Here is a 23,586-nt window from a genome sequence, read left to right as displayed (position 1 = left end):
GAGATATCTATAACTTTCTTTTTTATAAATATTTTATAAATTTTAAATTTTGCAATTTTTTATATAGTCTGGATATTTACTAAAATGTTATGTATAATTTTTAGCTTGTTTTTGGATGCTCGATGCTATCTTAGAATACACAACAACAGGTTCCATACCTACTATTTTTATGAATGAAAATCAAAGAAAACACAAGACTGTTAAAACAACTAATGATATGAAGATTGGAAAATTACCACATCGAATGGAAGGAAATTATTTTAGTTGTCATAGTAAAGTATTGGTGGCCAATAAGCCAGCAGGCACTTTCCAACCTCTTCCTTTATGTCCGACACCTACTTATGCTGTACCAGTGTTAGTCAATGAATCTGTGCCAATGTAAGTTATTTTTATACTTTTTTCTTATTAATATAAATTTTTTAGACATTTATCTTAATTTTAAGAACTATTCAAATTATTAAAGTTTATATTACGTGTTTTTAAAATATAATACTATATATATATATATCGACACATACAAACATGTCGATCTAATTCCAAATATTTCACAAATGTATTATAATGTAAATGCATATTAGATAAAAAATAATCAAAATATTTAGTTTGAGTAATTTTAATTATATTTTAATTGTTTTGTAATTATAATGCAAAGTAGTAGAAATAACAATTAAAAAAATAGATGACATTTATGCACAAACTCAGATTATGTATTTATTTTATCATTATTGATGCTCTTCAGATTTTTACTGGTTCTATATATATTTGAATATTTTTATTTTTTATAGAGATCTTTATAAACCCCAAAAATTAGTATCTATAGAAGACTCGATAAATGCAGTAAATTCAGTACTACAGGATAGTGAGATGATGTGGCTTAAAAGAAGAGTTGGTGGTGCTAGTATTGCTAGTACTCCAGTGGAACATTTTGACAATATGGTTTATGGTAGGATAGGAAATGGAGATAATCAAATAGTTGGATATCAATGGAAATATATAGCAATAGTGATTATTATAACAATATTTATTGTGTACCTATTAAATCGATGGAAATGTTTGGGGACAAAGAGACATTCTTGCAGAAAACGTACGATTGTCAGAATACGTAGAATTATTCAAACTATTGCTATGCGTAGAATACCTGCACAAATGTAATTTCATAATTTTGTAAGAATTATATTATACATAAAATATAATTAGTATTAATATATTAATATAATTATTATTATATTAATATAATTATTATTATATTAATATAATTATTAATATATTAATATATTTTATTAATATATTAATACATTATTAATATATTTAATAATTTATGTATAAATTTAATAATATAGTTTTAATAATAACTAATATAATATTTTCTAAACAATTATCTTAATCCTACGAATCATACAAATTATTAAAATTTATATTATGTGCCTTTAAAATGTATAACATCCATTGTAAATTTGTAGATAATATCATTATTTTGATAAAAATTGTATATTTACTTAATTTGCCTTTATTAACCTTTATCACAATAATATTTAATCACAATTAAAATTAAACATTTTATTTTTAAACTTACGAATCTCAAGTTATTTTCACATATAATTGTATTTTAGTATTTTGAATAAAATAATTTTGAACTCGTTTACATAATTAGTTATAAAATGGATTATAAGTAACCCAATGTGCTCTATCTTGATCTGCAGCAGATTTGTGAGAAGTAAAGATACTTTTGAAAACTTCTGATGCTTTAGGATCTTTTGCAATGCTATAATCACTTTTAGCTTTTCTGTAAGCAGGATCATTAGCTTCAGTTTGATCATTACTGAGCTTAGGTATTACTCTGTCTTCTTTCTTTATCTTTTTCTTTAATGTTTCATCCAATTTTTTCTCTTCCGTCGATTCATCATTACCTAACTTTCTTTTTTTCTTTTGGTTAACTTTCCTAATCATTGCACGTTCCTTCATGAGTTCCAGATCATCATCTTCAGCATTTAATATGACTATATCCATTTCTTCAAATGGTTGTTGACATTTGTGACATGACTATAAGAAATTAAAAATCTCTTGTTACACTTCAAACTTGTATTTAATTAATGTTTCTTTACGTTATTAAATTTTTTACTTACCATACTTTTTACTTCTTTCAGGGCACGTTCACTCATCACACAACCGCATGACCATAAGAAACAGAATTTATATTTCCCATTCATCTCTAAACCAATGACTGGACAAATGTATGGACTTTTGCCTCCATCTGTATAACCATCTCCTTTTTCAGCTTTGTTACCATCAAATGCTGGGTTTGGTGTCAAATTAAGATTTCTTACATCTTTTAAATTTTTAATATGTATGGCAGATTCTGGAAGTGTATTGCGATCTAAAAGACCTTCTAACACAGATTCCTTGCTATATAAACGACCCAAACTGCAACCTACAATTGGTAATTGTAACGGCAATTGTCGTATTGTGCAATGCTTCCATTTGAAAGCCAACTCAGCTTGTTTGTCTTTCTAAAAATAATTATTATCAATTAAGAATTGTTTCTTTGCAGATAATATATGTGTGTACTTGCATATAATTTATACATATGTATATAAATATACATGCGTATAAATTATATTTAAGTACACATATACACATATATATGCATGTATATAAAGATGTGTGTGTGTGTGTGTGTGTATAAAGATACATATATACAAAAACATTTTAAAAAACTTAAAAAACATTAATAAATATTAGTGAGGTATTAATTTTTATTCATTTAATGCAAATATGATTATATCAAGAACTATAGAATTGGAGTCAAAGAAAGAAAGATTCGACAATATTAAAAGTAAAAAGATTCACAATGTTAAATATTGACAATTCTATAAAAGCTTCTACATGTAAACGAAATTATATCAATTTTTCTTACCTGTTCAGGTTTTCTTTTTACTCTAACGAGCTCGTCTCTGCGAGGAATAGTACCACCATCGCAACCCATGACAGTTTTTCTAATTTATGAGAAAGAAAAGGAATATATTCACAATTTTATATTATGAAAATGTAAAGAGCGATGCACAACTGATATAATATTGTAAAGAGAATATTATAAAACTTGGCAACCAAAACCAAAACACACAATGGACTCAGGTGATACAGAAAATAGATAACCAACTCTTGTATTTCGTTTTCGAGTAATGTTTTAAGTGCCATCTGTGTTTAAATACGTAAAATACATAAAACGGTGCGTTCCGAATTAATAGAAAATTTATACTGCGTCCGATTGGTCCTATTGGATGTAGAACGGTGTATACGTCGAAAATGGCAATGTGAATTCTCCGTAAAAATTACACTAAAGGCCTTTGCACAATCCTAGGCAACAGGTAATAGAAACAATTTATCAATAAAACACGGAATAAAAAATATTCACCAATAAAAGTAGAGAATAAATACTAATTTCTGTTCCTATAGCTTGATGCCTAGCATTGTGCAAGGGCTTTAAGGATTGCATGTATGATTGGTTATGATCCTAAAGGCTCTTGCACAATGCTAGGCAACAGGAAACAGAGAGGCCCATGCATAATATTATCTAGGCCCATATTCTAAATCCTCTTTTATCGATAAAAGTGCCTCTAAAAGTGGCATATAAGCCTTCTGATTGGCTACAGGCCACTTTTAAAAGCACTTTTATCGATAAAAGAGGATTCAGAATATGGACCCTAGTGAAGAAAATTAAGAATAAATTCAGTTCTATTCGTTCCAGAATCTAACTCTTATTCACTCTCTGCTGTGTATATTTATACCATGCCATTCGTCGGGTTACGAATCAGCTGACAATATTCAGTTCGTGTAGTTAACGAATGAGACGCAAGCAGCAGCATATAATTGTCATCACGTGAGGAGTCACAATGTTTTCTGCTGATTTTGTCGTCGGCGAGCAGTATCATCCAGCGAGCGAGAAATTCTTGTAAAATTCGAAAAGCGCCGATCTGGCAATTGGCCGAGTTAACGATATTGACGACAACGTAACGAAACTTCGAACGATTTCCCGCTGGTACGTTACATTATGTCCATTTTACCGTCGACGATCGTGCATCGGTCTTTGTCAGGACTCAACTTAACTGTCAATTTCATCGGCATTAAATCAATTTAAGGTTATTTAATTTCACGTGAATTTTTTTCGCCAAACCTTTTTCACGCATGTACGTGACATAACTGTACATCGTTATATCGTTTCGTCAACATGTGCCTTATTATTGATTTCGAGGGAGCCGACATCCACCGACGCCATTGAATTAATCCGAGACAACAGCTTTTTTTCGACGTAATATCTCTCCTGTTAAATTTATATATTAGTATAAAAATTCATCTAAAGACTTGCCACTTTTGGCGTCTTTCACATACATTCTCGCGTGAACTGTTTTCTTTTTTTTTTTCTTTAACGTTGATTGGCGGTAGATTGTTCAGCGCGCCATTCGTACGTACGGTGTGTCACGTGGAAAACACATCTAATTATATAACATTAAGCAGACATTTATTCGTGCCACACCCCCTTTTTTCTATGCTCGCCGCACGTTCAATAATTTGCAGAAATTTATTTTAGTTTGACTTTACGTACTTTCGTTTGATAATTATGCTCACTTCTCAGATGTATACTTGTGCTTTTGATATCTTGATAGGTGACAAACATGATAGTAGCAGGTGGTTGGGAAAAATCAATTTGTGTTTATTGAGATTAATATATTTTTGTAATTATTTATTTCTTTAATATATTATTGTAACATATATAAGTTTTTAGGATCTACAGTTATATACAAAGCATATAATTTATTTTCAATTTTAATTATATATGAACATATGTAAAATGATGTATGTTTTACACATGTCAATATATATTAAAATATATAATATCTAAGAATTATATATAAAAAATGTGATAAAATATTATAACTATTAAAAGCAATTAATCAACAGTAACTTTTTACATAATATGTTATACTCATGTTATTACTTCTAAGTATATTATAATATTTAAATAATATTTCACTCTTATACACACATACTGATTTCAATTTTTTTATAGAAATACCATCTTTATTTTTTTAAAAGATAGAAAAGAAAATTATCATTGTATAATTTATGAAATTTACATTTTTGTAACTATTTATACTTTTATGTATAGTTTACATGTTTTAAAGTTATTGAAAATATACTATTGTGTTATTTCAGGTATATTGAAAAGTTATTTATACAAAAAATATATTAGTTAAAATGACAGAATACTGGCTAATATCGGCACCAGGGGATAAAACCTGTCAGCAAACATGGGAAACTATGAACAATTTAACATCTAAGCAGCATTCTTTGTCAGTGAATTACAAATTTCACATTCCGGATCTAAAAGTTGGAACATTGGATCAATTAGTTGGTTTATCGGATGATCTTGGCAAACTTGATGGATTTGTGGAGCAAGTTACACGTAAAGTGGCGACGTATCTGGGCGAGGTTTTGGAGGATCAGAGGGACAAATTGCATGAAAATTTGATGGCTAATAACAGTAAGTAAAAAAATATTTGTTGGCTTGTCACTTTTTGGACACTTTTTACTCTTTCAACAACAGTATCTGAAGGATATTATTTAAAAGAAAATTAATTTATATACATTTATAAGGTGCTTCACAATCATTATATAATATTTTAATGCTTATTTAAAAAATAAAATAAAATTCTAATGCAAAAATGTTAAGATCTCAATAGTTTTTGAGTTATAAGCTATTAAAGTTGGCCAATATAACATAGAAATTGTAAATTCATACACGTATATTGAGATCTGACATTTATTATTGACTTTTCATTTTTTTATTGACCAATTACTATAATTTACATAACAATCACATAAGAAACAATAAATTAAAACTAACTATGCCATAAAAATTAATATAGTTGACTTATATTGATAATAACAGATGATTTCTATTTATATAAATGAAGTTAGAGACTTGAGTGTATAATTTTACACAATATTCTAATAGTTTATAATTCAAAAATTATTGACATCTTTGTATTAGAATTTTAAATTTTTTGATTATTTATTTTCTATTCATTTTCTATTTAAAATATAATGTTAAAATATTATAAGATGGTTGTGACACAGCTTATATTTCTATTTTCTCTCTTGTGATCACTTCTTTATTTTTAAAAGATGCTAAGTAATATTTAATCAATTCTATCTAGAAAATATTAATTGTTGGAAATATATTAACTATTGAAAGATATTATGTTGCATTTTATTCTAATTTTCAAATTATTGTATTATACAGGATAAAAGGATGTTGAATAGAGTAATACAAATTGACTGGGAAGTGTGATTCTATAGCAGAATTTAAATTTTCCATTCAATATATTAAATAAATGTGCATTGTGCATGTTCTCTGTTTGATTTAATGCATTTAAAAGAATTAGTTATAGAAATGTTATACATATTAGATAATATTATGCATACACATTATTGCTGAAATGTTTTAAACTTTTACAAAATATTGATCGATTTTCTATACATCAATTTCTTAAGATACTCTAATTTAGAAAAACATTGATCAACTAATGTACTAATGAATACTATACACAACACGAAACATGCACTATTTTAAATCGTCTTTTGTGTTTATAATTTCCATTGCTTATTAATTAAAATTGATTTAGGTTTTATTTGATTTGTTAAAGATAGTATTTAGTTAAAGATAGTGAATTCAATTTTAGAGAATTTCCATTTATTTTAAAACTTTAGAATATATAAGCTATACTTCATATTATAAATGCCTTGAATTATTTGATTGATCAATCAGGACAAAAATCGGAAAATTTTTTTATCCCATTTCAATGATTTAAAATTATAAAAAAATATTATAGTGTATTTATTTTCATAGAACAAAATTCAATGATTTTATCTACATATATAAATAATGTACACAAATAATAAACAATGTTACAGAACATTATATGTTTTAATAGTTATTACAGACAAAATTTTCTTGCATATATATATAAAATAAAATATATGTAGTTATAAAGAAAGATATACAGATTCATATATGTGTATGTGCATACATACACGCAGCACACAGAATACATACACGCACATTCCATGCGCACATGTGCACACGCACGCACATATACTTATGTATATTTTAAATAATATTGATATTAATTATATTATATAATATTTAAAAGAGAGCTCTAATTTTTCAGATATTATACAAATATATTTTCAAAAAAAAAATATAAAAAAGCGTCAAGTCCACGCATGTTAATTCAAAAAATTATTGTATAAAAGGATGAAAAGATAAAAAAATATTTTACATATAAAAAGGCGTTACATAGAGGTGTTATTTTATTGTCTATTATTTAAATCTGTCTTTCCTACAAAAAGTTATGACATAAAAGAAAATTAATGGAAATAAAAAATTATCTAAATTTTTATATATTTTTGTTGCAAAAGTTAAATAATAATGTCTTTTTATGTATTAAACTAACATCTTTTTGTACAATAATTTTTTGAAGGAACGCGCGTAAACTTAACACTTTTTTCTTTTTTTGAAAAAATAATTTTTTAAGATTTATATTATTTTTTTAGTGAGATTTATACATGAACTGTCTAATTGAAAATACCTTATTTTAGGATTTTATGTGAATTATTAGATCTTAATAATACATAAAATTATCATTACATCATCACTTATTATTTTTAATAAGTTTGATGGCTTTAGTTTGTATTTTATAAGAAGAAGAACAAAAAAGTTCTTCACGTTCAAAAAACAGTGAATCAAACTAAAAGACAAATACATTAGAATTTGTTGCTAATTAATTGTTCGAAACTATTGCAAACATATTTTTAAAAAATTCAACTTTTATAGAAGGAGCATGACATACTATAAAAGTAAAGTCGTCAAAATTAAAAGACAATAACAATATGAGTTTGTTATAAAATTGTTTTCTGAATTAATTACTTTAAAAAAAGAAAAAAATATATCATTTTACAAATACACAAAATTTATTTCATTAGTTGATTAAAAAAAACGAATCAAATGTGTCAGTGCTAGATTGCCTACAAGAATATACAGAGTAAAGCAATAATTTTGTCCACCTGGAATATCTGCGCTATTTTTAGAGATATGAAAAAATTGTAATTACGAAAATTTTAAGGTATCCAGAAGACCACAATAAGCTAGTAACATTTTTTCCATAAGTGAAGGCATTTCAAACATTTCAAGATTATCTTCATTTTTTGAATGGAACCATCCTAATTTTTTTATATAAATCAATTGCTCACAAAATATTCCACGTAAGAAGTTATAAAGATATGATAACCAAAAATTGAATAGTTTACGAGATATCTTATATTTCAAATTGATATAATTTTATATAAATTATAAAAAAATAACTAAATAAAATATTCATTTTTTGATTATTTTATTTTAATACTTTTATGTATAGAATAACGAGAGGAATCAATTTGTGTAAAAAAAGTACATAATTGTTTTTAAAAAAATGTATGAATTTGCAACGAGCAGCGATATATTTTTTCTTAAAAACAATTATGTATTTTCTTTACATTAATTGATTCCTCGTTTTATTCTTGCATAAAATTATTAAGGTAAAATAATCGAAAAATGAATATTTTATGAGATATTTTATACACACTTTTGTTTTAATACACACACAGACTTTTGTGCACGCGCACGCATACACACACACAAAATATATTAATGCAATTCTTTGCTTATGGTTTTGATCTTAAAATATTCCTCAAAATATTCCTAATTGCTTTCAAGATATAGAGTATCGAAATTGTTGACTTGGAAAAAATACATCATGGATGTGTACAATACTAACTTGCCTATAAAAGTACATATAAGGTGTCCTATTTTAAAATATATGCTTAAATATATAAAAAATATTTCATTTTAGAAAATAATGTTTGAAATAAATATTTTGAGGAGATATAAAATAATAAAATCAGTTTAATTTTGCAGTTCCAAAGTTATATAAAGATGACATTGAAATTTGCCAATGAAAACCTTAATTTTTTATAATAGATTCTTGCAATTGACGTCAAAATCACTACGGTTACTTGAATTTCCTGAGTTATAAGATATTATTAAATTAAGAACATTAACCGAATACAATATTAAATAAGACTACGAGTTAAATGCATATATTTTTTTCCCTGGAACTCATGAAGCTATAAATACAACATTAGGCAGAGGAAACATGCCCTCATTTTACGACATAAATCGTGGTATTGCCACATATACATATCATTACAGCCTTTTGAAGGCTACATAATCTACATCCGACTGAACAACTTGCTTACGATGTTACAGTATCGCATCAATGATCCGTTCCGTTTCCTTAGCGAAAGTTAGTCTATTTTTTGCTAATATCTATCCTTTGCTAATATATGAGAATTCTATGCATTAGCATTATTGTCGACAGTGCTTAAACTTTAATGTCTCATAACTCAAGCTTCTAAACGAAATTCAGCTTAACTATATTAATGATTTAAAAAAGTTCTGACATTAACTATAAGAATCTATAATATAAAATTAGAGTTTCCATTAAAAAATTTCAATGTGATCTTCATGGAATTGTCAGCAAAATCAAGCTTTATCATTTTATGTCTCTGTCAAAGGCTGCATTCTGATATAAACTGCCAATACTGAAAATCTGTACATGACGTAAACTATAGATTTTCAGTGAATATCTGGCAGTGAATATCAGAACACAGCCAAAATTAAACAACTTTTGTTCGAAGTATTGTTTTCTAAAATGGAATCGATCGTATCATTATATATACCTCTGTTTATTACTTTGAAGTCATGTAATGTTACGTTTTTTGCTCTTTTCGAAGATTATTACGTTGATATCTTACACAAGAAATGATGAAAAATTTTATTCTTGTGAAGTATGATTATTTGCAATCTATCAAGAGTGTGGCTAATTTGCCACCTTTAAAAATTTCTTGCGATTGCTTGCCCAGCATTTATAGTCCAGCCATTAACTGGCGAGAGAAAGATTATCATCTCTCCGAGACACTGTTGCTGTTTGTAGCGTGGATTTCTCTACGGCTGTCAGCATTATATTCATTGAGTGCGATACCAACATTGCACTAGCGTTATATACTTTATACTATATTATTATGTTAAAAGTTACATAAAGTATAAAATTTAAATAGTTCAATAATGAGAGCAGGAGTTACCTGGAAAGCGAAAAACCTGATTCAGGTTTGATTCTTAATTCATTTACATATTTTTCTAGTTTTCATATATTGTTTTCCGGAGAGATTATTTGTTAAGCTAAAAAAATATGCTTTACATAGATCAGTACTTATGCCATAAATAAATAATTACGTCTTAGGTCTTAGGTTTTTGTGCCACCCTCTATTACATATATCCCTACTTATTATTTGGAAGTAATCTGCTGGGCTTTAATAATAAATAATAAAATATAAACTTATAAAAAATTTCACTCTCTCTTTCTCCACATTTAAAATACTTCATATCAAAAAATATGATTTTAAACTGTTAAATTATTTCAAAAATGAATAAAAATTTTTCTTTTTGTTATAATCATAATTTTTGATACCTTAATTTTTCTATTCTTAAAATTTTGTTAATATTTTTAAGATTATTTTATTTAGCAGGATATTTTTTTGTACATACTAAAAATTAATGATTATTGTGTTAATAATGATTTAATGATTATTTAAGCTAATTCTTTAAATAGAAAATTATGAAACGCTTTGTATATGTTAAATTACAGAGTAAGCGAACGAGAGAGGGGGGGGGGGAGGAAGTAAAAGGAGGAAAGAAAAAAAGAGAGCGAGAGAGAGGAAAGGAGAGGGGGGGGAGATTTGTAGTTTTTAATTCTTCTCTAAATTTAAACTAGCGCAAAAATTGTGACTAGTATTATTATTTGACAAAAATCATTTTATCATTATAAATATGTGCGTGCTTTTGTGCATGTGTATGTGCGCGCGCGCGTATGTATATATATACATGTCTCATTTTAAATAGTTCAGCAAGAAACAAACTGAGTCAAAATGTTTCAGACAAAAAGTATAAGGTTTTAAAAAGGGAAAAATTGATGTGATCTTAAATTTCAATTTATTTTTCAAAATCATGTATAAAGGTAAGCTTGTTTTTCCAAAAATATATAATAGAAAGAATTACTTATACATGTATATAGCAGATTACAAAATATTGAATTTTGTGTAGAAAATTCTCAAGACATGTATGACCTAAGTTTAGTAGTTTAGAAATTATTTAGCAAAGAAAAATGTAACTTTGCTAGTTTCCAAACATTGATGCGCGTATGTGTATGTGTATGCGTGCGCGCGCGCGCGCGCACGGGTGTGTGTATGTATGTACGCGCACAAATTCAGAAAACCCTTGCTCAAAAAACTTATTTGCATTTACACACGTATATTTATTTATTCTCTTTTAATATTATGTATTTAGTACATAATATTATGTATTATTTTATTTATAATATATTAAATTCTGTAGGCATTGAGTTTTCTCTAATTTTTTTTTATTTATGGCTTTTCTTCATCTTATTTTTATGATAGTAATGCTTGATTATTCAATTAATAAAATTATTAATATTCTCTTAGTTTTGAGAGAATGTTGATACAATTATGAAGAACTGTAATATATATCTAGTGTAATATGCATATATTTCTCAAAAACAATACTATCTGAGATATCCTGATTACTAAACAATATCTTTGCATAAAGAAAGATTTAATTAAATATTCAAAGAAAAAGATAAGCTGTAGAAATATTAGCAATATCGATGATTGATGATAATCAAACAATTCTTCTCTTGGTAATATAATATATAATTGTATATATATTATTTTAAAATAGTTGAATATGAGTTATATGTTTCTTTATCCGTTTTACCTGCACACGAAAAGTTAAGCAATTATTACTAGATATTCTGTATATGATTTAATTGATTTTAAAAATCGATGTGCTATTGATAGAGAAACATAACTCGTATTCAACTATTTTAAAATAATATATATACAATTATATATTATATTGCCAAGAGAAGAATTTTATTTGATTATTAATAATCGATATTGACAATATTTTTACAGTTTATCACGAAAGGTTAGGCAATTATTACCGGACACTCTGTATATCATTGTTATGTTGACTCAGAACTTAATAAAGATAAAATCAATTATAGAATTCTGTATTTTATAGAATTCTCAATTATAGAATGTTGTAGAAAAATAAAAGAACAACCAAACAATTATATGCTTTCTAACAATAGAATATTTTATTGTCAATATCATTGTAAATGCCTATAATTGTAATTGATTATTAGGAAACTTTCAGTATATTAAACAAATTAATAATTAGCATTGGTGGCATATAATGAATCGAAAATTTATTGAGTTTGCTGAGCTGCTTTTTCGAATTTATGGTAATTTTGTCTTATTTTGTGGGCAAATTCATTTATTTTGCGGGCAAAATTTATAGTATTTATATCTACACGAAATAAACTACTTGTGCTTGAAAAAATTAAAGGTTTAGTCTTCATTCTAACAATAGAAAAAATGATTTTAAGAGATGTATAGGTAATTTGACAGAATCTGATCGTTCTACTCTATATTTTTATTGATATTTTAACAATACCTCAGTATTTATTAATATTAGATATTTGACTTCTGTTTGTTAAATATCAATCTACGCGCGTAACATTTTTAAAAGTGCACGATGTTCTATGATACCATACTATTTTTGTATAATTATTTTCGAAATAATTATGCGAAAAATAAAAATTTATAAATTTACTTGATAGCTATATTTATAGGATATTGATATTATTATAAACCAAATTTTGTATCAAAAAATTTGAAGAAATCAAAGTAATGTCATTTAAAAATATATCTTAATTTTACTAAAATTTTTCACTTTTTGAAAAAAATTAAAAAGTGATTAATTATTGAATTTTTAATTTTTGCTAGATTTAGTGTCCCAAAAAGTGTTCTTTTTCATTTAAAATAAAAAGATAGTCTTCTGATTAAGGACTAAAATGGCATAGCATATGGATCAATGAGCATCGAGTATTAAGTCATATGGACATAACATAATACTTGATGCTCACCATACGGTTTTATGCTATGCATATATATGCAGCTATGCAATTTTATGTGCGATGTGGCCCTAATTATTTTCTTTTCAAGATAAATCACATCAATTTTGAAAACATAATTTTGCGAATATTTTTTATTAAAATTTATCTACTTATTTCATTTGCTAAAACCGTATAATAGACTTTCGATTTCTTCTAAAAACTTATTTTAGCCGCTTAGTATTTGGACCTCTTTATGTTTCGGATACATATCTGTCCACAATGCAGATCTGTCAGCTGTTCTATAATTGAGCGAATATTTTTAATTCTATGATTTTATTTTTATGATATCTGCATTAAAAATTGTTAATATTAGACTAAATCTTTCATTAAAAATATTTAAGTATGCTTTTATTTTAATAATTTTCGTTTTGTGTATTTCCTTCGATGCATTTCTAGGTAAATGTGATAATAATGTACGTGTAAATGTGTTTATGTGTCTACTGCTCTTTTAGTTACTGAAAAAATCGATATTCTATCTACGTGTCGTAAGCAAACTTACTTTTAAGACCTCCTTCCTCGCGCCATCTTATTAAAAATTTAATTAAAAATCTTCATTAATTTTGCGAGTTTTTCAATAAAATTTGAGAAATAATCTCTAAACATTATACTTTCAGAAAATGTAAGGAAAAATTAATTTTTTGCTTTCTCTAAATAAATTAATCTCTTAATTTAAATATCCGGTAAATGTTTTATAATGACTTGTCACTCTATTTTCTTTGAAAAATGAGAGAACATCTTAACGTTATCCCTGTTATCAGTTAGTAATTTTATGGTAATCTTTTATGGCTTTTTTGCAAAATCTTGAACTTAAGATTGTCTAACATTTTTATGGAATAACGCTAGGAATTTTGTCGTAAATAGTCAACTATATTATGAAAGAAAATATAAAAAAATAATATAAAAATATAGAAATATAAAAAATATTAAAAATATTTGCATAATATTATACATGATGTCTGAGTTTAATTAGAAATTTCCAGCGAAATTAAAATTCTACTTGAAACTAAATGATAATTTTGAGCAAGTACTACCACAGACTTCTATATGTTATAAACTAATAGACGTTACAGCTGAAGCCAGAGCAGCCAATTATAATTAGGCTGGATATATATATTCATATCCAGGTTGTTTCATAAAAATTGAAAATGCACAATCAAACTTTTTGTTTTACCATGTGACATTCGCTATTGATATACTCAGAAAATACATTCCACAATCTAGGCGCGCGAAACGCGCGCTAATTCGCGGGTTCTTTTTAATGAATATTTCAATAATTACTGTAAAAATTGCAAAATAGTAAAGGACTTTTCTATTCAGTTTACTGCGCTCTATCTGGTCACAAATGTTGGTCCAATCTTTATCAAACACCCTATATACAGGGTAATAACTGCTGGCAAATTGAAATATGATGCAGTATATATTTTAATTTGCCAGCAGTTATTAAAATAAATGTAAGCAATAATCAATACATATAAGTTATAATTACGTCTTATCAAATGACTTATATCAAATATAATGTGTGATATCCGATATAAATTTTGTCCAATTATAAATGGCTGCTCTTATTTTACATCTTACCATATAAGATATGGCCGTGTTAACAGTTTAGTATAATATGTATGTAGAAGTATGTAGAAGTCAGTGAGTACTACAAATTGCGTGCGCGCGCACATATACAAATAAACGCTCAAATATAAATTGCACCATATCTATTTCTTTCTTTGGATAACTCTGATGCTGACGATATCCTTTTTAATACATAGTATAATCAAAAATATAATATATATGTTTTTAAAACAAAGTTTTCACGATAGTAAGATTAAAAACAGGATTTTTATTTGAAAAATGCAATTTATGGCTAAATCAAATATGATAATCTCATTTTTCTAATGTAGCTAAATTCCCTTTTTAAAATCTTATAACTTTTGATTTTTCCTTCATACTGTTTTCCAAAGATTTCGCTAGGGCATTTAGAATAAAACAGAGGGGCAGAAAATCTTGTATATATGTATATATGTATATATATGTATGTGTGTATGTTGTATACACATACACGCATATAAAATGAAATTTATATTTTATACATAGACTATAATAAATTTCTATAGTAAATTTCTATAAATTATATATTTAAAATGTTAAATGATTTTATAATATTACTGAATATTATTGAATTAATTAATCGTTCACTTTTTTTAAATTAAATCACTTTTGTATTAGATTACATTTTGCAATTGATACATCTATCACCATTTAATCAATTATGCATTATGCATTATTTGCAAAAATGCATTAAACTGAATTTGTACATTTGATATTTTCAAATCAGACTTTAAGTTAAAATCTATATGTTTATAGATTTTATCCAGATAATTTGTGCTAAATACTTTGTATTCTTTTAAATTATTCTTATTTAGTTTCGTCAGCATTATCGTTAGGCATTTGCATAAAAAAACAATAATAGTTGAGCAAAACAATAAGAAAAATTGCATGAGATTGGGACTGGGCTGTAATGGCTAGGTCAAACATCAATGGATGGGGAGAGCTCAAGCCCCGATGGGGGTCCATACACCCAGGGGTCTAATTCCCCTGTTACACCATCACACACGACTACAAAGGAGTTTCAAAAACAGTGGACGGAATTGGAGAAGTCCGAACCAGAACCGGCCATCTGTTTAGGTCAGCATCATCACCAACGTCATTATTATCATGATTATCATTATGAGCAATAGCAGCATTGTTATCATTACATTATCATTATCATAACTTCCATAAACATCATCAAGATTATTTTTCCATGCTCGACAAAAAAGTTATCGTATGATATTCAGGACATCTATAATCTTAAAATTCAATCTAATAATTATTTCTTGTCCACACATTTATGTTTCTATCATTATTGGTGCATTGCTTCTAAGTCCTCGATACCACATTCCAATTCTATTTCCGCGAATCCTTTCTTCTTTCTTATCGAATTATAACAATGAAGGAAAGCTTGAGCAACAACCACACCGTTTATGGACTACTAAAAAGATCAAGGTCGATTTAATTGTAAATCATTTGAAGATAATTATGACGACGAGATGATAATGATGCGGATCAAAATCAAGACCAAATTATTTATTAAATCCAGATATTCATCCTGTCATTGTCGACTTTTGGAGTCTATCACTTCTCTTTCTTGTCGACATAGCTTTGAAATTTTGTCCACTTCATTATCTTCAGTGAGCGGATCTTGTGTTTTGAGGAGGTGAACGATTGAAAATTTGAAAAAGATGATTAAAAGAAAAAACGACATTTCTGAAATGTTTGTTACGATTTATAGAATAAAAAATATGTCTGGAAAAGCCAATAGCTAAATATAGATAGATAAAAGGAGTAGGAAGAATATATTTATAGTTCTCTGTCATACGATGTGTGACTATTAAATAATCGAAGATTAGTGCTTGATTGATAAATAGACCTTTATTAAAATATTGTACATTTTTTAATTTTTATCCTCTTCAATATATTCCCCTTCATTTGTCCATTGCTGCATTCTTCTGTTAAAAACAATTAAAAATCCATTCTTGTTAGGTCTTTTAACAATTCTATTGTTTTTGCTTTAATCATCTCTTTGATGGTTCTTTTTAAAGGAGACTTTAAGTGAGTCTTCTTTAATATATTTTCGATTTTGAAGAAAAAATTATAGGACACCAACTCAAAATAGAACAGGTGACCCAGCACTGATATGTGGTTTTTTCGCCAAAAACTGCTTACAGAAAAGTGTGTGCTCATTTTGGCAACACAGTAAGTACATCGATTAACAATGAAATGAATTAATTGACAGGTCAAAAAATGGACTCGATTGTTACAAAAAGGTTCGAAGTCAACAATCTTCTTTCTCCTATTCTGTGTTTTAGTTCTTTCTTATATTAGTTATTTACACACATAATTCAGTTGTTTAAGAGCCATACTTCGTATTAAACATAATTATATTACTGTGCCTTTAAATGTCAGTTATTTACAAATACACAAAATGTTTATTGCGATAGTCTGACTTTTGTTTTTAGATTCATTTTAAAAATTGTTATTGAAAAAGTTGTTTGATTCCAAGAAGGAGAAAAAGGATATTAATTTGATCTTAGGTGTAAGTGCCAAGATCACTTAAAAATTAATCCAGTTTTTTAAAATGGATCCTTCTTTCTAATCTATCCTTTTTTTTTATATAAATTGACTCCTCCCAATATTCTGTATAATATCGACTAAAAATGAGATTTGCTAATTTGGTAAATAAATAAAATTAATCGATAGTTCTGATGATAAAAATCTTATTTTTAAATCCTTACATAAGTGAAAACAGTATAGATCTAAAATAATCTAGGCATAGTTGCGCGATTGTCGGTATCGTCAGTAGTGTGAGAGTTAATAACCAATAACTTAATGAGATTAATGCTTAATATGATAAAAATTTTTTGAAAATTATTGAGAATTATAATCTTGAAAACACATGTCAAGATTAAAATCAATGGAATTAAATCCCCTTTTCTAAAAATTTTATTTTTATAATATTTCAAAGTTATATATCTAAGGAATGAAAATAAGACGCCACATATTTCAAAGCGTGCATTAATTGAGAATATACCCTTAACAATATATGTGAAAAAGAAAGTGATGTGTAAGTTAATATAGATATTTACTATTATATTATAAAGTTGTAATATATATTATATTTAATATATATTTTGTTATACTTACGTTATAAAGCTATAACATAAATATGTAAGTAATAAAATTATAATATATATTATAAATTATAATATATAAGTATATTACAAACTTTTGCATTTATTACATTTACTAATTGAAATTATTTTGATTATTCATAATTATCAGTAAGTATTATAAATTGAATGAATATTATAAAGATTTAGCAAAATCATTGGTAATTATTTATAATTGCTAAGTTAATTAAATTTATAATATATATGAATAATGTGAAGAAGAGAATAACCAATTTAATGTACTAATGTGTACGTTATTATAAATATAGATTCTTAAAACTTCTTTTTTCTCATTGCAGTTATATTGAATTATGACTGAAGAATCAATAGAATCAATAGAATTAGAAATTAAAAATGAGAACTTATGATTTTTTTTGTAAAATATGTTGAAATGAATTATTTTTTGTATACCTCACTCGCGTTTCATAATATAAATTGAATATACTGAAAAAAAAACTTTTTATTTGTATTAATAAATAATTTATTTGTATATATATCTTATATTTTTAGCGAAAAGATCTTATAACAATCTTAATTAATATACTAAGTATATCTTTACAATAACTTATCAATTTGTAATATTGAACACGAGCGATGGCATATAAAAAAAATTATTTATTTTGAGATGTATACTAAGGTTCATATTCTGAATCCTCTTTTATTGATAAAAGTGCCTTTAAAAGTGGTTTATAAGCCTTCTGATTGGCTGTAAGCCACTTTTAGAGGCACTTTTATCGATAAAAGAAGATTCAGAATATGGACCTAAGAAAAAAATTTATGATTTTTCGCTTCTAATATCATAATTCAATACATCAATGAAGTATTAAAAATCTTTAAAAATTTTATGATTTATGTATTATATATTTAATAAGTTCTCTTTTCTTTCCAATGTATATAAGAATTTTCTTTAACTGCAAATATATATACGTATTTTGTGCTAGAAGTTGTTTTATTGAGCATGTATGGAATGTAGGTGCTTCTTACAAATATGTAAGAAAAATAGTACAGATAATTGGAAATAAAAAACGTAATTAATAATGTTTTTTATGATTTTAATATACATGCGCACACATACAGATCTACATGTATATGCGTTATATTCATATGCATGTTTAGGAAGATCTACTGCTGTTAAATTATACTTACCTACTGTTAAATTAACCCATAAATTTGAATCAATAATATCATATTAAAATTATGATGCATAATGAGAAGTAGTACAATAGAAAGACAATAGGACAATAGACAGGCTTCAAGATATTAATAAAACATGTGCTCACATATTCACATAAATATGTGTAAATTTAAAGATTTTTGCAGAGATTGCTACATGTATTAAGGGAAAATTTTATTAATTATAAAAATTTCTTTTATATTTGTACATAAAATATTATGCACAGAATTTTATGCAAGTAACTTGAATGTTTATAATACTTAAATGTTTAACAAATATTTTTTATAAGATTTATTTAATTATCTCTTTATTTTTGATTGCATGATATACTTTATGTATGTCCTGCTTTTTGCTTGTAATATTCACGATAGGCATATTAGAATAAAAAAATTGTATGGAAATTTTTCTTTATCTTATCATTATGTATCTCATACATTGAACATCATTTGAAATCAGGTTCTCTCTCTTTCTCTCTCTCTCTATTTATTACATTAAAAACACGAAAAGAATAAACATTTGTATATGTTGATAATATCCAAAATTTTTAAGAAATTATTGTGAATTTGTTTAATATTAATAATTTAATATTTATATTTATATTAATATACTTATAAATAATTATATACTTATAAAACCTACATGTTGATATATGCTAAAGAATATATGTATATAAAAAGTTCAACAGAAAAAATATACATACATTTAATTAACTCTGAAGCTCTGCTTGCAAAGTGACATCATAATTTTTTACTTGAAACAGAAATGTGTGATTAATATTTAAATTTTACTAGGTGATCTGCCATCATATATAACTCGATTCCAGTGGGATATGGCTAAATATCCCATCAAACAATCTTTGAGAAACATCGCGGACATTATCAGTAAACAAGTGGGACAAATTGATGCTGATCTGAAAACTAAGTCCACAATGTACAATAATCTGAAAGGCAGTTTACAAAATCTTGAAAAAAAGCAGACGTAAGTTTGATGTTTCATATTTTGAAGAATATATTACTCGACTAAATTATTAAATAAAAATATATTTAACATATTTCAATAGGGGAAGTTTACTAACACGCAATTTAGCAGATTTAGTGAAAAAGGAACATTTTATCTTGGACAGCGAATATCTAACTACTTTGCTTGTGATTGTACCAAGGTGAGTAAATACATGTACAACCAAAGCTCGCAATATATTATTAAAATTATTAAAATTATTACTAGTTATTAAAGATGTTAAGGATTAAATTTTAATAATATGAAAAATTGATATTTCTGTCTTATATTTTTAGATCCAACTTTCAGGATTGGTACAGTTGTTACGAAAAACTAACAGACATGATTGTACCGCGTAGTACTCAACTTATTACTCAAGACTCAGAATATGGATTATTTACAATCACTTTATTTAGAAAAGTAATGGACGAATTTAAATTACACGCTCGTGAGAAAAAATTTATTGTACGAGATTTTATATATAATGAAGAAGAACTAGCAGCAGGTTTGTTGAAACGTTCCTTTGAGCGATGTCTTTCACGATTTAAAAAACTATAAATAAATATATCTATGTTATGTAAAGAAGATGAGATTTATTTTGTTTACATTATAGGAAAAAATGAAATTACAAAGTTGGTTACTGATAAGAAAAAACAATTCGGACCTCTTGTTCGCTGGTTGAAAGTGAATTTCAGTGAATGTTTTTGTGCTTGGATCCATGTCAAAGCTTTACGTGTATTTGTTGAATCTGTTCTTAGGTACCATTAAATATTTCGTATGAAATACAATGATAATATACAAGGTGTAATTAAACAAACTTACATACCATCAGATACAAGATAACAATTCAAATCGAAGAGTTTTAAGCTATTTTTTGATCTGAGCTTTCTTTTCGTTTCTATAAAATGTTAAAATTAGTGTAAACCTGTATAAAAGAAGATCCTCCTCATATGACGTATATTAATAACTTTTTATTAAACAACGAGCGACGGTCAAAATCTTTTGAAAATCACTCAGGGTCATGACCTTAACAACGTTATGTCAAAATCATACGAGGGGGATTTACCGGATTCCCTTTTACCGCGATATGATTCATCTTTAGATAGACGCTGAGATTAGCTAACTTTAATATCATATAAAAAGAAGGATCAGACCAAAAAATGGCTAAAGACTTTTTGATTTAAATTGTTGTCTTATATTTGATGGTGTGCTCTATGTATGTTTGTTCAGTTACACCCTATCAATAGAGTGGTATTATAATATTATAACATAAATGATTTATAGATATGGCCTACCTGTCAATTTCCAAGCAATATTGTTACATCCGCATAAAAAATGTGCGAAAAGATTACGTGACGTTTTAAATCAGCTTTATGCTCATTTAGATTCATCTGCTACAGGTACACCAGCGCAACATAATCAAGATGTAAGTTATGCAAAGTATGTTATTATACTATATTATGGAATTAAATAAAATTAAATATAATTTTAAAACATTTATTAAAAGTTTCTTGTAAATAAATATATATCTATTTTAAATATCTAATTTTTTATGAAACATTTATATTTATATTTACAAAAACATTTTACTTTTAACAGAATTTGGATATACCAGGACTAGGTTTTGGCCAAAGCGATTATTTCCCATATGTGTATTACAAGATCAATGTAGATATGGTTGATAACAAGGTCTAATTAGAGTTTACTTTTTTTCCCGAATACTTCCATTTATTTGTGAAGGTGACAATTTTTATTATATCAAGAATAAGTAACAGTGCGTACAAATTCCTCGCCCATATTAAAAAGACAATATATTTCCAGAAACTTTCGATTTTGTTTTAACTTTATGTATTTATAATTGCAATTTATTATAATTGAAAAAAAAATCATTATCAAATCTTTCTCAGGAAGAAATCGTTATTTTTTAAAATTATTAAAATATTGAGAATATTACATAATCTATAATCTATAATCTATAATATTACTCAGAACTGTGCACAATAATTTTTGCATTCCCTTATATATATTTTCTTCAAGTATTAAATACATATAAAGAAAATAATTATATATGAAATTATGTATAATATAACAATGATTAAATTCTCAAGTAATTTGTATTACAATTAAATATTTCTGAATTATATTTATAAATTTAACTATAATAATAATTATAATAATATAAATTGTATTTGATAGTTTATTTGATTTTATTAATTAACTTACTTTTTAATACTCGGGGCGCAATTTTACATATTAATGCGACATAGAAATTCATACCAGTCCTAAATAGTATTGCTACAATGTATAATTCTATGCATTGATCTGTCATGTACAGAACTAAAATGTTGATCTTTAAATGTAAAAAATCAAGACTTATACAGAGATATACGCCTTGTTACATCTATAAAAAACATTCATAAGTGTATTATATGAATATATTTAATGAAACAAATGTTATTCGCAATTTAGAAAATAAATATCTTATTGTTAAATATATTAAAAAACAAGTTTTATGTGTCATGTATTCTTATAGTATATATATTTCAATTATATTTAGTAATTATGAATAAATAATTTTCCTATATGTATATAATATATGTAGATTATGTATAATATAGAAAACTGATTATCACATTTTATTGTTAAAGTCTAAATTTCAATATATTATGTACTGTTTAATTGAAATATGTATAATTGCCGATATAATGGCCAAATATCTTAATAGATTAAAGGTATCTAATATCTTAATAAATTAAAGATATCTAATGGTAATAGTAAATATTTACAAGATAACATGTAATTATTAACAAAACATTTTCAAACTTCTTTGATTTTATAAAATTTAATTCCCAAAAACAATATTGATTTTATATAATATAAAAATATGAAGAAACTATATTTGTGTTGATTGTAATTACTCATAAGTTAATAATATTTTTTTTTCGTCAATTATTCTATTTATAAATCTATAATTTATATATTTCTGAATCGGCACTGTTGTATAAAATTAATCTTTTTGAAATATATTACATTACATTATAAACTTCAAATGTAAAGATGTATTGATTGAAAATATTTCAAATAATGTTGTTAAATAAGCCCAATTTCCCATATTAATTATAGATATAAGAAACTATGCATATAAGAAAAGATCGTATATAAGTATGATTTCATATATTACAAAGATATTATATCATTAAATTACACGATTATTGTAACATGTAAATCAATGTACAATGTTTTAAATCGTATTAGAGTAGAAGTCGATGACAATATTAATTAAACTTTGTCTTTTAAGCCTATATGAAGAAGTGAGTTCTGGTACATAATAAACAAAAAAATTGATAAGAGTTCAATTATGTAAATACGTTTAAAAAATAATCATATAGTCAATTGTGAATTGTGTACAGAAATAAATGTAACTATATAAATAAAATAAATACTTAAATTTAAAAATTAA

The 23,586-nt window shown here is 25.8% G+C and overlaps 3 protein-coding genes and 1 pseudogene across 11 annotated transcripts in view; 3 read left to right on the top strand and 1 right to left on the bottom strand.

Annotated features, from left to right (window-relative positions):
• The window catches only part of S1p (membrane-bound transcription factor site-1 protease), a 7,097-nt gene extending 5,602 nt beyond the window's left edge, over nt 1–1,495 (top strand). For all 3 annotated transcript variants that reach the window (XM_083101399.1, XM_083101400.1, XM_083101401.1), the window contains exons 11-12: nt 105–378; nt 786–1,495. In XM_083101399.1, the coding sequence (XP_082957525.1) occupies nt 105–378; nt 786–1,152 (641 nt within the window). In that variant the 3' untranslated portion in view covers nt 1,153–1,495. The remainder of the gene's footprint in view (nt 1–104; nt 379–785) is intronic.
• On the bottom strand, nt 1,004–4,390 carry LOC145972652 (replication termination factor 2). 5 transcript variants are annotated; one of them, XM_083101405.1, is made up of 6 exons: nt 4,172–4,390; nt 3,786–4,103; nt 3,257–3,354; nt 2,915–2,993; nt 2,124–2,507; nt 1,004–2,040 (listed from the first exon to the last, which is right to left on the bottom strand). In XM_083101405.1, the coding sequence occupies exons 2-6, from the start codon at nt 3,927–3,929 to the stop codon at nt 1,648–1,650; spliced, it is 1,098 nt and encodes a 365-aa protein (XP_082957531.1). In that variant the 5' UTR covers nt 3,930–4,103; nt 4,172–4,390; the 3' UTR covers nt 1,004–1,647. The 5 variants fall into 5 exon arrangements, with proteins under 5 accessions (XP_082957531.1, XP_082957534.1, XP_082957535.1 ...); XM_083101408.1 differs by lacking the exons at nt 3,257–3,354; nt 4,172–4,390 and having other exon boundaries at nt 3,786–3,857; XM_083101409.1 differs by lacking the exons at nt 3,257–3,354; nt 3,786–4,103; nt 4,172–4,390 and adding an exon at nt 3,754–3,772.
• Nucleotides 3,772–23,586, top strand: LOC145972651 (V-type proton ATPase subunit C-like). Of its 3 annotated transcripts, none has more exons than XM_083101402.1 (8): nt 3,772–4,036; nt 5,212–5,539; nt 19,922–20,108; nt 20,191–20,289; nt 20,423–20,631; nt 20,740–20,884; nt 21,411–21,552; nt 21,726–23,586. In XM_083101402.1, the coding sequence occupies exons 2-8, from the start codon at nt 5,254–5,256 to the stop codon at nt 21,819–21,821; spliced, it is 1,164 nt and encodes a 387-aa protein (XP_082957528.1). In that variant the 5' UTR covers nt 3,772–4,036; nt 5,212–5,253; the 3' UTR covers nt 21,822–23,586. The 3 variants fall into 3 exon arrangements, with proteins under 3 accessions (XP_082957528.1, XP_082957530.1, XP_082957529.1); XM_083101404.1 differs by lacking the exon at nt 3,772–4,036 and adding an exon at nt 4,161–4,306; XM_083101403.1 differs by lacking the exon at nt 3,772–4,036 and adding an exon at nt 4,520–4,730.
• On the top strand, nt 10,819–18,159 carry LOC145972653 (uncharacterized; annotated as a pseudogene).

Source organism: Camponotus vicinus, unplaced genomic scaffold (genome assembly GCF_025532165.1).
Source record: "Camponotus vicinus isolate PSW18456_S1 unplaced genomic scaffold, iyCamVici1.0 SCAF_6, whole genome shotgun sequence".
Classification (NCBI taxonomy): Eukaryota; Metazoa; Arthropoda; class Insecta; order Hymenoptera; family Formicidae; genus Camponotus; species Camponotus vicinus.
This window is presented reverse-complemented; position numbering and strand designations above follow the sequence as displayed.

Bases quoted from the DNA above. Each gene is read 5' to 3' on its own strand.
- LOC145972651 (XM_083101402.1), top strand. From the start codon at position 5,254: ATGACAGAATACTGGCTAATATCGGCACCAGGGGATAAAACCTGTCAG. The intron at 20,109-20,190 runs GTAAGTTTGATG...ATATTTCAATAG, and splicing joins AATCTTGAAAAAAAGCAGAC to GGGAAGTTTACTAACACGCA. The intron at 21,553-21,725 runs GTAAGTTATGCA...TACTTTTAACAG, and splicing joins CAGCGCAACATAATCAAGAT to AATTTGGATATACCAGGACT.
- LOC145972652 (XM_083101405.1), bottom strand. From the start codon at position 3,929: ATGATACTGCTCGCCGACGACAAAATCAGCAGAAAACATTGTGACTCC. The intron at 2,508-2,914 runs GTAAGAAAAATT...AATTATTTTTAG, and splicing joins TAAAAAGAAAACCTGAACAG to AAAGACAAACAAGCTGAGTT. The intron at 2,041-2,123 runs GTAAGTAAAAAA...AATTTCTTATAG, and splicing joins TGAAAGAAGTAAAAAGTATG to TCATGTCACAAATGTCAACA.